Source organism: Equus asinus, chromosome 29 (assembly GCF_041296235.1).
Source record: "Equus asinus isolate D_3611 breed Donkey chromosome 29, EquAss-T2T_v2, whole genome shotgun sequence".
Lineage (NCBI taxonomy): Eukaryota > Metazoa > Chordata > Mammalia > Perissodactyla > Equidae > Equus > Equus asinus.
This window is the reverse complement of record NC_091818.1, coordinates 26,641,000-26,654,504: the sequence shown is the minus strand read 5'-3', so window position 1 is coordinate 26,654,504 and position 13,505 is coordinate 26,641,000. Positions and strand designations below refer to the sequence as shown.

Genomic DNA, 13,505 nt, shown 5'->3' with positions numbered 1-13,505 from the left:
GGAAACAGGTTAGATATTGGTGAAGTCTCTTCCAACTGCAGGATTCTATTATCAGTTCTTTAATTTTTGTTTTTGTTGTTTTTTTCGCATCAGCAAAGAATTCTTAACATCTCAGACCCCAGTGCAATTTCTTTCTTTTGCCAAGACTATTTAAAACAACAATAGCTAGGCATACGAACCATCAATATTGAGCTCTACTTCTTTTCCTCAGTTGCTTATGAAATTACAAAAGGCAAAGGCAAAAAGATTGGCAATTAATCACCCAGTCCAAAGGAAAGCAGGACTTACTGGGAGCGATGGAGAGGTGACAGAGGCGGCTAGTAAAAAAGGGCGACGCAGGAACCCGTGGTTGACATCACACACAGTCCAAAGAGGGGCATGCAAACAGAACTGCATCTGGAAATCTCTTTTTAAAATCATTTAATTAAACATATTATAATAAGCAAAATAGATGGCAGGAGAGAATACAGTGCATGTTCCACGGCTAGCAATGTATTTGATGGATGAGTTTCTGAATAAATAGGGAGAAGGGGCAACCTCAAAGTTAACATTTACAAAGTAGGAACACTGGTGATTTCTTGGTCAGAGCATCATTAAAGACCTAATATATTAAGTTAAAACACTGTGAGAATCATAAAATATAACAGGCAAGTAAGCAAAAGTAAATGATCAATTTGAATTAAACTGATTACCTAAAAACACCCTGAGCAGGCCTCTACGCACGGATGTTCTGCACCCATTGTTCCTAGAAGAGCAGCGAGGACTATACCAACAGCCTTCACAGGCCAAGAGAAGAACGGACAAAACGTACAGACAACTAACTAGGGAGATGATAGCTAGCACAATTGGAACAATCTAAAAACAAAACAAAGGGGCTGGCCCCGTGGCCGAGTGGTTGAGTTCGCGCGCTCCGCTGCAGGCAGCCCAGTGTTTCGTTGGTTTGAATCCTGGGCACGGACACGGCACTGCTCATCAAACCACACTGAGGCAGCATCCCACATGCCACAGCTAGAAGGACCCACAACGAAGAATATACAACTATGTACCGGGGGTCTTTGGGGAGAAAGAGGAAAAAATTTAAAAATCTTTAAAAAAAAATACTAAAAAAAAAATAAAAACAAACCAAAATAACAAAAACTACACTTGCTTAAAAAAAAACTACTAAAAAAAAATAAAAACAAACCAAAATAACAAAAACTACACTGGCTTAAAAAAGAAAACTACAAACTATGTCCCTGACAAAAGGAAAACAGTAATCAGTGATTTTATCCAGAAATATTTAGATAGATCTACACAACACAGAAATGTTAACCCTCTGAGGCCGTGCTATCCAGTGTGGTAGCCATTAGCCATCTTAGAGCACTTGAAATGTGCTAGTACAACTCAGAAACCAAATTTTTACTTTTATTTGATTAATTTATATTTAAATTTTTAAAACAGTACTTGATTCAGGGAAGAAGTGGGTACATGAGTCTACTTGTTGGCTACACATCTTACAAAACCTCACTTCAGATCAAGTATTTTCAATCAAAATTTAGCATCTGAATTGAAGTCTGCTAGAAGTATAAATGTAAAATACATACAGGATTTTAAAGACCTAGCAAAAGAGACAGAATGTGAAATGTCTCATTAACAAGTTTTTAAAATGTGATTATATGTTGAAATAATGTTGTTTTTCTTGTTCTGCTTTATTTCCCCAAACCCCCACTGTACACAGCTGTATATCTTAGTTGCAGGTCCTTCTAGTTGTGGGATTGAAATAATGTTTTTGATACATTGGATTACATAAAATATAATGTTAAAATTAATATCTCCTGCTTGTTTTTTACTTTTTTAAATGTGGCTTTTAGAAAATTTTAAAGCACATATGTGGCTCGTGTTACATATCAGTCACAAAGTACGGTTGGCTTGAAAAAGTCTGCCATCTGTCAAAAATCTGAAAGATGTCAATCAGGATTTGTAAGTAAAATATTACCTTATCTCCTAGTGTCACAAAATATTAGTCTACTCAGAATTTGTATACTTACATATTCCAAAGTCATTTGTGTCCTCTTCACACAGAGGATTGTTACAAATGATTATAAAGCGTCCTCTGAGTTACCGCAGACTACGGTAATGTTTAATGGTCATTCCACCATCCAGAGTAAGTAAACAAGTAACTGAAGGATGCCAACTCATCACAGACTTCTTGATTCCTTTTGTGTCCAGATTCTCTCACCAGTATGTTAAATAATACTTTTGCTTCTATGAGAGCTGAATAAGGGGCTCTTTAGTATAGCAGAGATGTTTATAAGACTAATTTTATAGAACAATTTTATGTTGATATATGTGTGTGTGTGCATATATATAGATATAAGCTTATAAATTTTCCTCTGAAAGAAAAACATCAGAACTCCGTGCCATCACAGTGCTTTTCCAACCTTTTTCAGGCCATGGCACTTCACAATTAGACGCCCTGGAATGAACTGTTAAGACTGCTCGAGCAAGGGCACTGCTCTCAGCACACCTGCTTGCTACACACCAGTTGGGAAGCTGGTCTTAAAGGTCCCTGGCAAAATACTGCAAAAAAATCTCTCAGCTGTATTTTATTTTCGCCTGACTCATATTTTATTCTTACTTATGCCTACCGTTGTGAAAATACAACCCCTCAATATTTTTAATGACAATATCCAAAGAAGGCCACAAGATGGAGATGTTACTCCATTACCACTTACATTTGTATTTATGCAGTTTTTCCTGTGTATATTTCCCTCTCCCTGTTTATACCTACTTTCTCCCTCAGTGATAGTCTCAGCTACTACCTCTAACATTATTCTGATTCCTCTGGCACTTGCTTTAACTAGTTTTATTACAGAAATATTATATAACAAATATTTTTATCATCCTTGTTTTTAATATTAAAAGCAGGTGAATAATTAGAATATTTTCTTCTAGCGCAATATTTTCCTACCTCTCTAAAATTAAGATAATTTTTATTTATATATCTTTCTCCCATAGATAAAAAAATCTAAAAATTTGCTACCCACAAAGTAGTAAGTACCCCAGAAGTCATTTACTGGAATACATTCTGGTACTGTGTAAGGCTACAGATTTACTTCATGTTGCTAGCCCTCCAAACTTCTCTGGAACTCTTCTTTGAAAACAGTTCTCAAACCAATTTATGAGCCTAACATGAAATTCATGTTCGGATCTCTTTATCAACCCGATCTGTTTTTACCCAGCTTGCTCACCCAATTTAGTCATCATATTTAGCTCCATGTGACTATTAGCTGTAACTAAAACTCAAATCCATCTTGAAGGTTTACTATTAATGAAGATAATCTGACAAATAGGCTGCAGGCTTTGAAGGCAATTCAAAATAAGAAGTTTCAACGATGTTTTGAGAGATGGCAGCATTGCTGAAAACCTGTGAAGCTTTCCACAATAACTGATTTCAAGATCAACCTAATTTACTCTAAGTTTAACCTCATATACTTCCAAAGACGTGACACGAAGTCAGACACTAATTCTGCAGAATTCCCACAGCCCTGCACAGCATGGCAGTCTTTTGGACTTTACAAATGTCTAAACTAAAATGCTTTATGTAAACACAGGAAATCTATTTCCTACTGTAGATAAGAGGTCCATAGCAAAATACTATAAGATATGATATACTTAACTACAAGTAAAATCACAATTTCCAGTCATCCCGCATTATACATATATACATTAGTTTCCTTAAATCAAATTTAATCACCAAATATTAACAAAAAATACTACTTAAAGTCAGAGAAGAACCTAAATACTAATCTTTTTATGTGTTAACTAAAAGTGTGGCAATTGAAAATAACTGTAATAAGACTTGCGATTTTTTTAATTCCCTGAAGTCAAAGGCTTCTTGGTAACGTATAAATTCAATTGGTCCTGGGATAGCTTTTTAGTCCTTAAAGATTGCTAGAAATAAGAAGTATCTTCCTTAACAGTCATGTATGTGGACCCTAGGATTTCTCTATGGTCTGTTCAGACCTTCTCAGTATAGGATAATAATGATCTTTCTGCTCTTAACTCATTTTCTTCTGGTGAGCAAGATTGGCCCTGAGCTAACATCTGTTGCCAATCTTTCGCTTTTTGCTTCAGGAAGATTGTCACTGAGCTAACATCTGTGCCAATCTTTCTCTTTTTGCTTGAGGAAGATTGTTACTGAGCTAACATCTGTGCCAGTCTTTCTCTATTTTGTATGCAGGATGCTGCCACAGCATGGTTTGATGAGCAGTGTGTAGGTCTGTGCCCAAACCAGGGAACTATGGGCCAGCAAAGCAGAACACGTAAACTTAACCACTATGCCAGCAGGACAGCCCCCTGGTCTTAGCTCTTTTTTACTACTGCTCACTGTACATGCCACAGTAGACATGCAGCTTTTTAAAATTCTTGTGCCTTCTATGACCAGGAGCTGTATGTATTCCAGAATTTGTTTAACTGAGGAAATTACTCCTTTGTAGAATTGTAGTGCTTGCTCTCAAGGGCATTTTAATACTGCTTCTTTTCCATTGTATACTGCTGCTCACTCTATGACATGCCTTTCATTTAATTCTTGATCTCAGACTCTTACGTTTAATATTTAATTCAAACTCTACAGCTGACTGTGTAGCTGCAGAGAGCTTTCTGCCTACTGCCTCAGTGGCACTACAATGGGCATCCGTCTAATAATGAAGCATATTGTTTTATACACATATTCTCTCTAACTGGAAACGTGGCCCAGGGCATGCCCTTACTTTTGCAACATGCCTGATTACCTATGAAATTCCAGCTGCTGGATGGTGGTTCTCAGAAATGCTTACTGAATAACTGAACGAATCCTAACCTTATTTAACTTGGTATTAAGGAGGATGGGAATGAGACACAAATTCTAGATTAAATTTCCAATTAAGTCCTAATGATATTCTTAGATAAAAATTTCAGTGACTATAAGTAAAAATCTCAAATATTGAACTCTTAAAGTGGAACAGTATGATGTTACTTAAAACACAGTAATTGTATTTTTTACATTCATTACTATAGGACCCATCTTTCACAAGTATTTTGATGAAAATAAAGAAAGGTTTTGAAAATAAATATGATTATAGCTTCATTATAACATGGTCTAGGGTCCTGCTTCACCCAATCAGAAGTCTCTCTTTTCACTGCAACTCTTTTCTTCCATCTCCGCACATTTCTATACAAGAAAGCCTTAGAACTGTTTCTAATTCTGGGTGGAATTAACTGATGTCATTACTATCCAAATAGATTCAATAACGCCTGGCTTAGAAAAAGATTCCCAAGACCATAGAGTAGCAGTTCGTGGCATAAGTAGTTCGTTGATAGAAAACATAACAAAGCTGAGAACAGGCTTAGTCTAGATACTGGGCATCTTATGAAACTACTTGTATTGGTGTTGCTTGTAACTGCCACATAAGTTCTCCTCTCAGCAACCATCACGTCAAACATGGACCCTCCTCACCACTCCAACCCCCCGTTTCATTCCTGACACTGAATAAAACATATGATTTTGAAATTCATCACATTACACCAATCACTGGGTAAACTGGTAACCTACACAAAAAGAGTTTAGAATATATGTCTAAGAATAATTGTAATAACAGAGGCCAATTCCAATTTCCCAGTTCAACTTAGCGTATATCTATGAATAAGATAAAAGATTCCAGGAGTGTTCTCATAAATCCTGTAAAGACAAAAAACCTCAGAATGGCATAAAAGGAAAAAGGAAACTCAGAACTACGAGGATTTCTGTTTCATCAGTTCCGGATTATGCGGCAAATTTTCACATTAGACTTGCTTTATCCCATAAAATATGCCCAGGCAACCGCCACTAAACAGCTCGTACACAAGAAAAGAAAACTAATTTTACAACATCCAATCTGATGCAAAGATGGATACAAGTAAAACTAGTATTTACTCAGCTCTATGCATGATATGCCTACATCAGACGTATAGAAGACCAGAAGAACGCAGACTGAAGTATATTCAACGAACACCACAAGCTCAGTGGAATCCACCAAAGGTTCACTGGAGATAACTGATAATCACAGTATGTGTTCACCAGTCATTGATGAAAGAGATCTTCATCTCTATTTCTAAAAAGGACTATGCCAGGGTTTGAGAAGGCCCCATTCTGACTTTATGCTTTTTCCCATCTAAAAACACCAAGAGGACACAGAAGTCGGGCAGACAGAAATCAAATACCACCTTTATTGCTGAAAAGCTGCTGGAGAATTTAGATTAAGTATGAGGGCCAAATGGGCTTGCTAGCATTTTCTGCCCTCGCCTGTCCAGTCTAGACTTTGAGATAGCATGCTCAAGAGAAAGTCCGGCCAGCATCACGGCTTTGCTAGTCTGGGGCAGAGAAAGTGTCTGCCACAGCTTATAGCTTTTTGAGTGACTGGCTTTCCCCAATCAAGCAAAACAGACCAAAGGCAATCGCCCTGCACGGAAAGATGTAAGAGATGGGTCAAGAGATCAGCAGCGTCTCTTTAGGGCAGTCCCTCCCCCTGGACATAGGATGAGTGGGCATAACTGCCCCTACCTAACACAGGCTGCTATTCTGCACATTTGAAATACAGATTGAAAGAGCTTAAAGGGTTTATTAATTCTGATTAAAAAGTGAAAATCCAATATTTTGTAAGCACGTCACTTAATAATAGCTTTTCTTCTTTTAACCAAGTTTCAGCCTTCATTTAATGTAAGGATGCAGTTATAAATAAATTTTATAAGAGAAAGAAGCACATTTCCTAGCTCTATTAATAGGAATCTGTAATGACTGACTGGCACCAGGAAGACGACTCTGACTTCTTCAGAAAGTAAACAGTGCAAAACTGAAAATAACTTAGCTTAACACAAGTTCAACTCCCAGATTTTTAAATGACTATGAAATATTTATTGTTGGCTAGAACACTGTACAAAGCATGGAAAGTCACGGTCCCAAAAGACAATAGAAAAAAAACCACAATTGCCATTGATCCCACAAGGAATACAGGGGTACAAGGAGCAGGAGCTGTTAGAGGAAATATAAATAATGTGTGGAGAGCCAGAATTGACGTTACTAATGAAAGATACCTCAATTATACATCTCTTTTCCTTCACTCCTCTAATCTTCCACCCTACCTCCTCTGAAAAGATGCAAAATCCAAATTGGGATGCCCATGAACCACTGCAGTCATTCTAAAAATAGGATGAACCTCTGGTATGTTACCTCTATGCACCCCTCCCATGAAGACTTCTGGAATCCATTCCAAAGCTTCTAGAAGCAATCTGAAATCTAGAAATCTACAGAAAGGGGTTCCTTCACTGTACGAGGGCTATAAAAGCCCAAATATAAATATAACCTGTTGAGTAAAAACTGTCCAGCAACAACTCATTCGGGGAACTACTCTTTAGTTTTAGTTACCATGTTTATATTTCTTCATTCAATAAATATTTAAGTGTCTACTATATGCTTAACTACGAAGTAAATAAATAAAGATAATATTTGTCCTAAAAATGAAGCAACTAACTTGCCCCAGGTCATAAGTCAGAGGGTGGCCTGGTCCAAGTTCTAAAAGTCATTGATTATTCCAATTTCAGAGTTTAGGACGTGACCGAGCTAACTATTTTAGACCTGGTAGAATGGGGTAACGTGGCCGCCACAGGCAGTCACTTTCATCCCTGGCTTCTAGTCTCAAGTGTGCATATCTCAAAAGAATTTTTTACATTAACTGTTTCCAATTCTTCCCCTTCCTTCTCTGCTGAACCCAATCTACCCAGACTATTGACCTCACCACGCCACTGAAACAGCTCTTGCTGTGGTAGCCAGTGACCTCTGCACCGTTAAATTCAACAGGCAATTCTCAGAACTCACCTTATTTGAATTATCATCGGCATTTAACTCAGCTGATCACTTTCTCCTCTTAAAAATACTTTCTTCACTTGACTTGAAAGAGACCATCTTTTCTTGGTTTGCCTCCTACTTCACTGGCTGTTCCTTCTCCATCTCCTTTGCTGATTCCTCCTCATCTCCCTGATTCTTAAAGTTGGGAATCTCCATGGCTTAGCTCCCAGACCTCTCATCTCCTTTTACATCCACTCTCCTGGTGAACTTACGCAGTTCCCAGTTTCCTGGCTTCAATTTACCTTCAAAGTGCCGGGGACTCCCAAATTTACATCCTCAGCCCTAAGCCTTTCTTCCTGTAGCTCGAGACCTTTATAACCAACTGCCTGTATGCCAGCTCCGCTTGAATATTTAATAGACGCCTCAAAATCAACATGACCAAAACCAAATTCCTATTTTCCCCGAACCAAACCTGCTTCTATTGCAGGCTTCTCCATCTCAGTAAGTAGCAACTGCAATTAGACAACCATTTATTCAGTTACTGAGGTCAAAAGCTTTACAATTATCCTCAACTTGTCCTTTTTTCTCACATCCCACATTTAATCAGTAAAATTTTGTCAGCTCTATGTTCAAACTAAATCCAGAATCAGACTACTTTGCACCACCCAGGTCCACTCCACATTCTATACCACAAATTCTACAGCACAAACATCCCTCTAAGTAACTAATGACGTACATACAGACAATCCTGAGCACAATAAAGTGATCATTTTGAAATTTATGTCAAATCATGTACCTCTTCTGTTCAACCTGCCCTTCCCCCCAGTAGATCCCCAACTTACTTATAAGTAAGAGCCCAAGTTTTTATACTGGCTTACAAAGCCCTACAAGATCTTCCCCTGATCCCCAGGACTCTAATCTCAACTCTTATTACTGTCCTCATCTCTCACCCTGCTCCAGCCACACTGGCTGCCTTGCTATTCCTCAAACACCAAGCAAGCTCCTGCCTCAAGGCCTTTGCACATACTTTCTGCCTTCCTTGAACACTCTTCCCCCACTTACTGACGTGGCTCTTCCCCGTACTTCCTTCAGAGGCCTTCTCTGACCATCTGACATTTATATTTACTTGTTTGGTTGTTTACCATCAGTTCGCCCCTAATAAAATGTGAGTTTCATGGGTTTTGTTTTATACACCGGCCAACTCCCAGCGCTTACACTTTAGTGTAAATAAACCTGTTGAATGAACAACAAACTGATAAATGCATAGAGCCACGCCACCACTCTGAGTAACCTACCTACTTTGTCCTGGTCCCTCATGGCCGGCTAGTCACCAAAAGACTGGGTGGCTCTGGCCTGAAAACTATACATTAAGGACCTAAGACAGGCTGCATTTGTCCCTACCAAATTCCTGGCCCCCTGACAGTCCTCCAAGAAAGTTAAGATTCAATGTCGCATAAAGAACTTGTTCCAATCAGTTTCCCTGCTTAGGTAGAATGAAATTTCTTCTGGCATTCTTTCCAATTTCAACACAGCTAGGCAGAGAAACACAGATTAAAACATTTTCTGAATCCTTCTTTTCAAATTCTATGTTGACATAGAATCTTCCCGATTATCTACGCTTTTTTATTTTCCCATCTTTGCCCATATAGTTAAGTGCTCTGGCTGTCCACCCTGCCTAATTAACTCTGCAAATTAAATTGCATGAAATTACAAAATGAAAATTCTATGAGAGTTCACATGCAAGCTAGGTCACATAATCTAAAATTTAAAATACTGCTACTAAGTTTCTGTATTCTCTTAAAAGGGCTTAATTTTCCAAGAATAACTGGAAAGCACCTTCAAGATCCTTGGATAGGTTATGTGTATGACTCTCTCTAGCTACAGAATTTAATCAAACAGGATAAATTCTAACAAATATTCTCAATAATAAAGGCATTCTTAAAAGTCTTCAGAGTTATATTTTCACCAATGATTTTTATACATATTGCATCATCATTTACTTTGAAAATGAGATATATTTCGTCTCTGTGAGCAGCAAGTGGCACCAGGTGAAGGTAATGAATATAGACAGTCATTACATAATTGTTCGCATATAAGAATTTGAAGTGTGAAATGCTTATACTTGATAACTCTTACAAAAATGAAATTGTTAAAATCATGGTGCCATGGCAACAGGAATTTTATATTCAATTATATTTAAGTGAAATGTAAACTTCCATTTAGTGTTAAGCTCAACAGTAATCTATACGGGGAAAATGTACATTTCACATCTAGTCATGTGAAGTGTGCCTTAAATGACAATTGTTGGTAAACAATTTTTTTTACACCCACAACTATTCAAAGCATTTTATGAAGGGCTCTACCAGATCGTGTGAAATTCTAAGTCTTTCACCTCATAATCCTTAAATCAGGGAAACATCATCTCCTTGACAGTAGGATTCAGATAGAGACTGGATATCTACCCTTACCTCTCCGGGGGGGGGGGGGAGGAGGTGTAAATAGCAACAAACGGACTAAAGTCTCACGTTAAAAAAAAGGAAAGGAAAGGAAACGAAAGGAAAAGAAAAAAAGAGACGATCCTGCGTTACTGGTTGGGCTTCTCTTCCTGTAGCACCCCAAGCGCCCTTACTGCCCAGAAAACCTCACAGCTCCTTCTCTGAGTTCCAGGACCCACACGGTAGGGGCTTCAAGTTCCAACAGATTTCTAAACTGTGATGCGAACCCTGAACCACGGGCTAAACAGATTCCAAAGCACAATGCAAGAGAAACTTCTGCAACACAGACGCCGACCAAAATGCACTCCTATCTTCCCAGAAAGGCAGAGGAAAGGAGGCAGCTAAAACAAGGATAAGCGTAACGGGGAAGGTGAAAATTTAGGGAGCTAGCAACTCTTTCCTACGTTCAGGGGGCAGGAAAGGAAAGGGTGGGTGGACAAGATCTACCCACACTCTCTTCCTTCTTCCTCCAGCACAGCTGGGTGGGAGGATCTGCCCCAGGATGGAAGAGGTTAGAGAAGGTATCACCGCCACCACAGGCGGGGACACCGTCCAGCCTGTCACTGGGACGGGAGCTTGAGAAGGGAACAGGGCGGTGAGGAATGGGGGAGGCGGACCATTCCTTCTGAGGCTGGCCCGGAGAGACCCAGGCGGACCGCGCAGAGGAGGGCAGCCAGTGCCCAGCGTGACCAAGTCCTGCCGGCCTCCCTGGGAGGAAGCGGGTCCAAGCGCGCCCCAGCCCCTCCTTTCCGCCGCGATCGGCACGTTTCTGCCCGGCAGGCGCCGGGGGAGGCGCGGCGCTCGGTGGGCCGGCGGCCCGCTCACCTGCTGGACCCCGAGGAACTCGTAGAAGTTGAGCTGCACCTCCTCCACCAAGTCGAACAACTCCAGGTCGCCGCTCTCCCAGCCGCGCGCCGGCCCCGCGGCCGCCAGCAGCAGCAGCAGCAGCAGCGACAGCCGCGGCGGCGGGCACGGCACGAGCGGGAACCGGCGGCGCCGAGGCAGCTGGGCCGGCGCGGAGCAGGCAGCCGGCATCGCGCTGGGCTGGGGAAGGTCACCCGCCGCGCAGCGCCGGCGGCCGAGAGCGCGGACGTGGCGGGCAGCGCGGGCTGCGGGAACGGAGCCTCGCAGGCAGAGGCAGGGCGGCCGCCTCGGAGTCGCCGGCGCAGCGGCCCCGCGGCCCAACGGCCCAACGGCCCAGCGGCAGGGCAGGGGCGGCGGGAGCGGGCTGACCGGCGCGAGTGCGCGGCCCGGGCGCAGCCGCTCTCCCTGCGCGGACCCTCGCCCCAGGGCCTACAAACAGCTGGAGAGCCCCGCCGGGCGCCGAGGTTGCAGAGGGGAGCGGCTTCCCCTCGCCTCAGCCTATCCCCGGCCTCGCTTCCGGTGATATCACGTCTCCTAGCAACCGCGGGTGAGGGGGCGGGGCCGGAAGTGGGGAAGCCGGGCACCGAGATCTGGGCCTCCCAGAAATGCCTGTCAGTTGCTGCTGGGCACGGAGGAGCTGTGTATGTGTTTCCGCAGATTAAGAGATCTGGGCGATGATACACGTCCTGTATCTACCTGGAATATCCAAACTATAGAGTTCCCCTGAAACAGCTACCTTCTGACCCTCGCTCAGATATTGAAATCTAAAAGCATGTTTGAAGACTGATTTATTGATTACTGCCTGTGTACCGTACCTTTCATTATTCCATCAACAAAGACACAGGAGGAATTGAACGCAGGGCATGAAAGGGGCCAATATAGTGAGTAGACTACAGTGTCCTTTTAAGAGAGGTGGAGCAGGAATGTGTCAAAATTGACCATAGAGGAGCGATTTAAAAATGGAGTCGGAGCTGCCTTTCCAGAGAAACGGTCTTGCTGACTTGAACCCTGCAGACGACCAAAATGGCAATTGTTTTACAAGCAATTGTTTGAGAAGTCAGCAGGAGAACAGACATCCTGATCACAAAGACTAAGGACTGTGGACTTTCTGAAGATGGAATCAATAGTCAATGTTCAGCTAACAATAGCTCTCTGCCCCTAACTCCAATTAGAATTCTTTTAATACAACCTCCTGTTTTTGCTTTTGAAAGCCCCTGACTTTTACTTTCTAGTGGGACACGATTTTGGTTTCTACCTGAATCTGTGCTCCCCAAATTGCAATTATTGAGACCTCAAATAAACTTTTCATGTTTCTTTCACTTTATGCCTCTCATTTGTTGACAAATGGAATTTGAACCAAGACAGAAAGTATACTTCTAATTATAAATTAAGGTTTCCAGGCATAATACCGTTAAATAGGCAGCCTGGTAGAAATTAATCAGGGTGACTCAACCATAAGCTTAGAGGAAGTGTAGCCTATCCACCTTAGCCCACTTCCAATGGGGGTTCCTTTCCCAACTGAAGTCTATTTTCAAATAAGTCTAAGGCTAAAAGCTAAGGCTAAAAGCCTCTTCTCTTTCCCACCAATATCTCGCCTCCTACTTTTAGATTCTGTTCAGTCTCTTTGTAATTTGTTTTTCTCCACCACTGTTGCTTTCTCTGGCGGGAACCTTGTTTTCTTCTTAGCCTTCTCACATTTCTCCTCCCTGACTCCCTACTCTTCTTGAGTAAGTAGAAGGGAAGAAAACATACTTTTATAACTCAGGGTGCTCTCCCAGTTTTGAAAGTTGGAACTTATGCTTTTTCCCATCTTGGATCTGGCCAGTTAAACCAAGCTCAATAGGATAATGATAAAGCTACTTTCTCTCTCATAGTAAGAATATACTATGTTTGACAAAGGTTAGGACAACAGTATCTAGGAAGTAAATCTTAATGAAGAAATCCTTCTATTATTTCAGAGTTTTAAAAATGTTTTCAAATAATCATAAATGAATGCAAATATATCTTGCTTAAAAATAATATATCTGCTTGAATTAATCACATTCCAGATTCAGCATGAGGCTTGCCTTTCAAAGATACAAGAGCAGGGATGTTTTAGTCTGCTAGGGCTACTATAACAAAATACCATAGACTGGGTGGCTTAACCAATAGATATTTATTTCTCACAGTTCTGGAGGCTGGGAAGTCGGAGATCAGGGTGCTATGACAACTGAGTTCTAGTAACAGCCCTCTTCCGGACTGCAGACCCCTGCCTTCTTGCTGTACGCTCACACGGTGGGAGTAGGGGCGAAGGAGAGAGAGAGAGA

General features: G+C 41.2%; 1 protein-coding gene across 1 annotated transcript in view; it reads right to left on the bottom strand.

The window, feature by feature from the left end:
- Positions 1–11,738, bottom strand: part of DNAJC1 (DnaJ heat shock protein family (Hsp40) member C1) — a 196,673-nt gene extending 184,935 nt beyond the window's left edge. Inside the window, exon 1 of the mRNA XM_044762094.2 lies at positions 11,161–11,738. Within this exon, the coding sequence (XP_044618029.2) occupies positions 11,161–11,370 (210 nt within the window). The 5' untranslated portion in view covers positions 11,371–11,738. The remainder of the gene's footprint in view (positions 1–11,160) is intronic.
- Between the last annotated feature and the right edge of the window lie 1,767 nt (positions 11,739–13,505).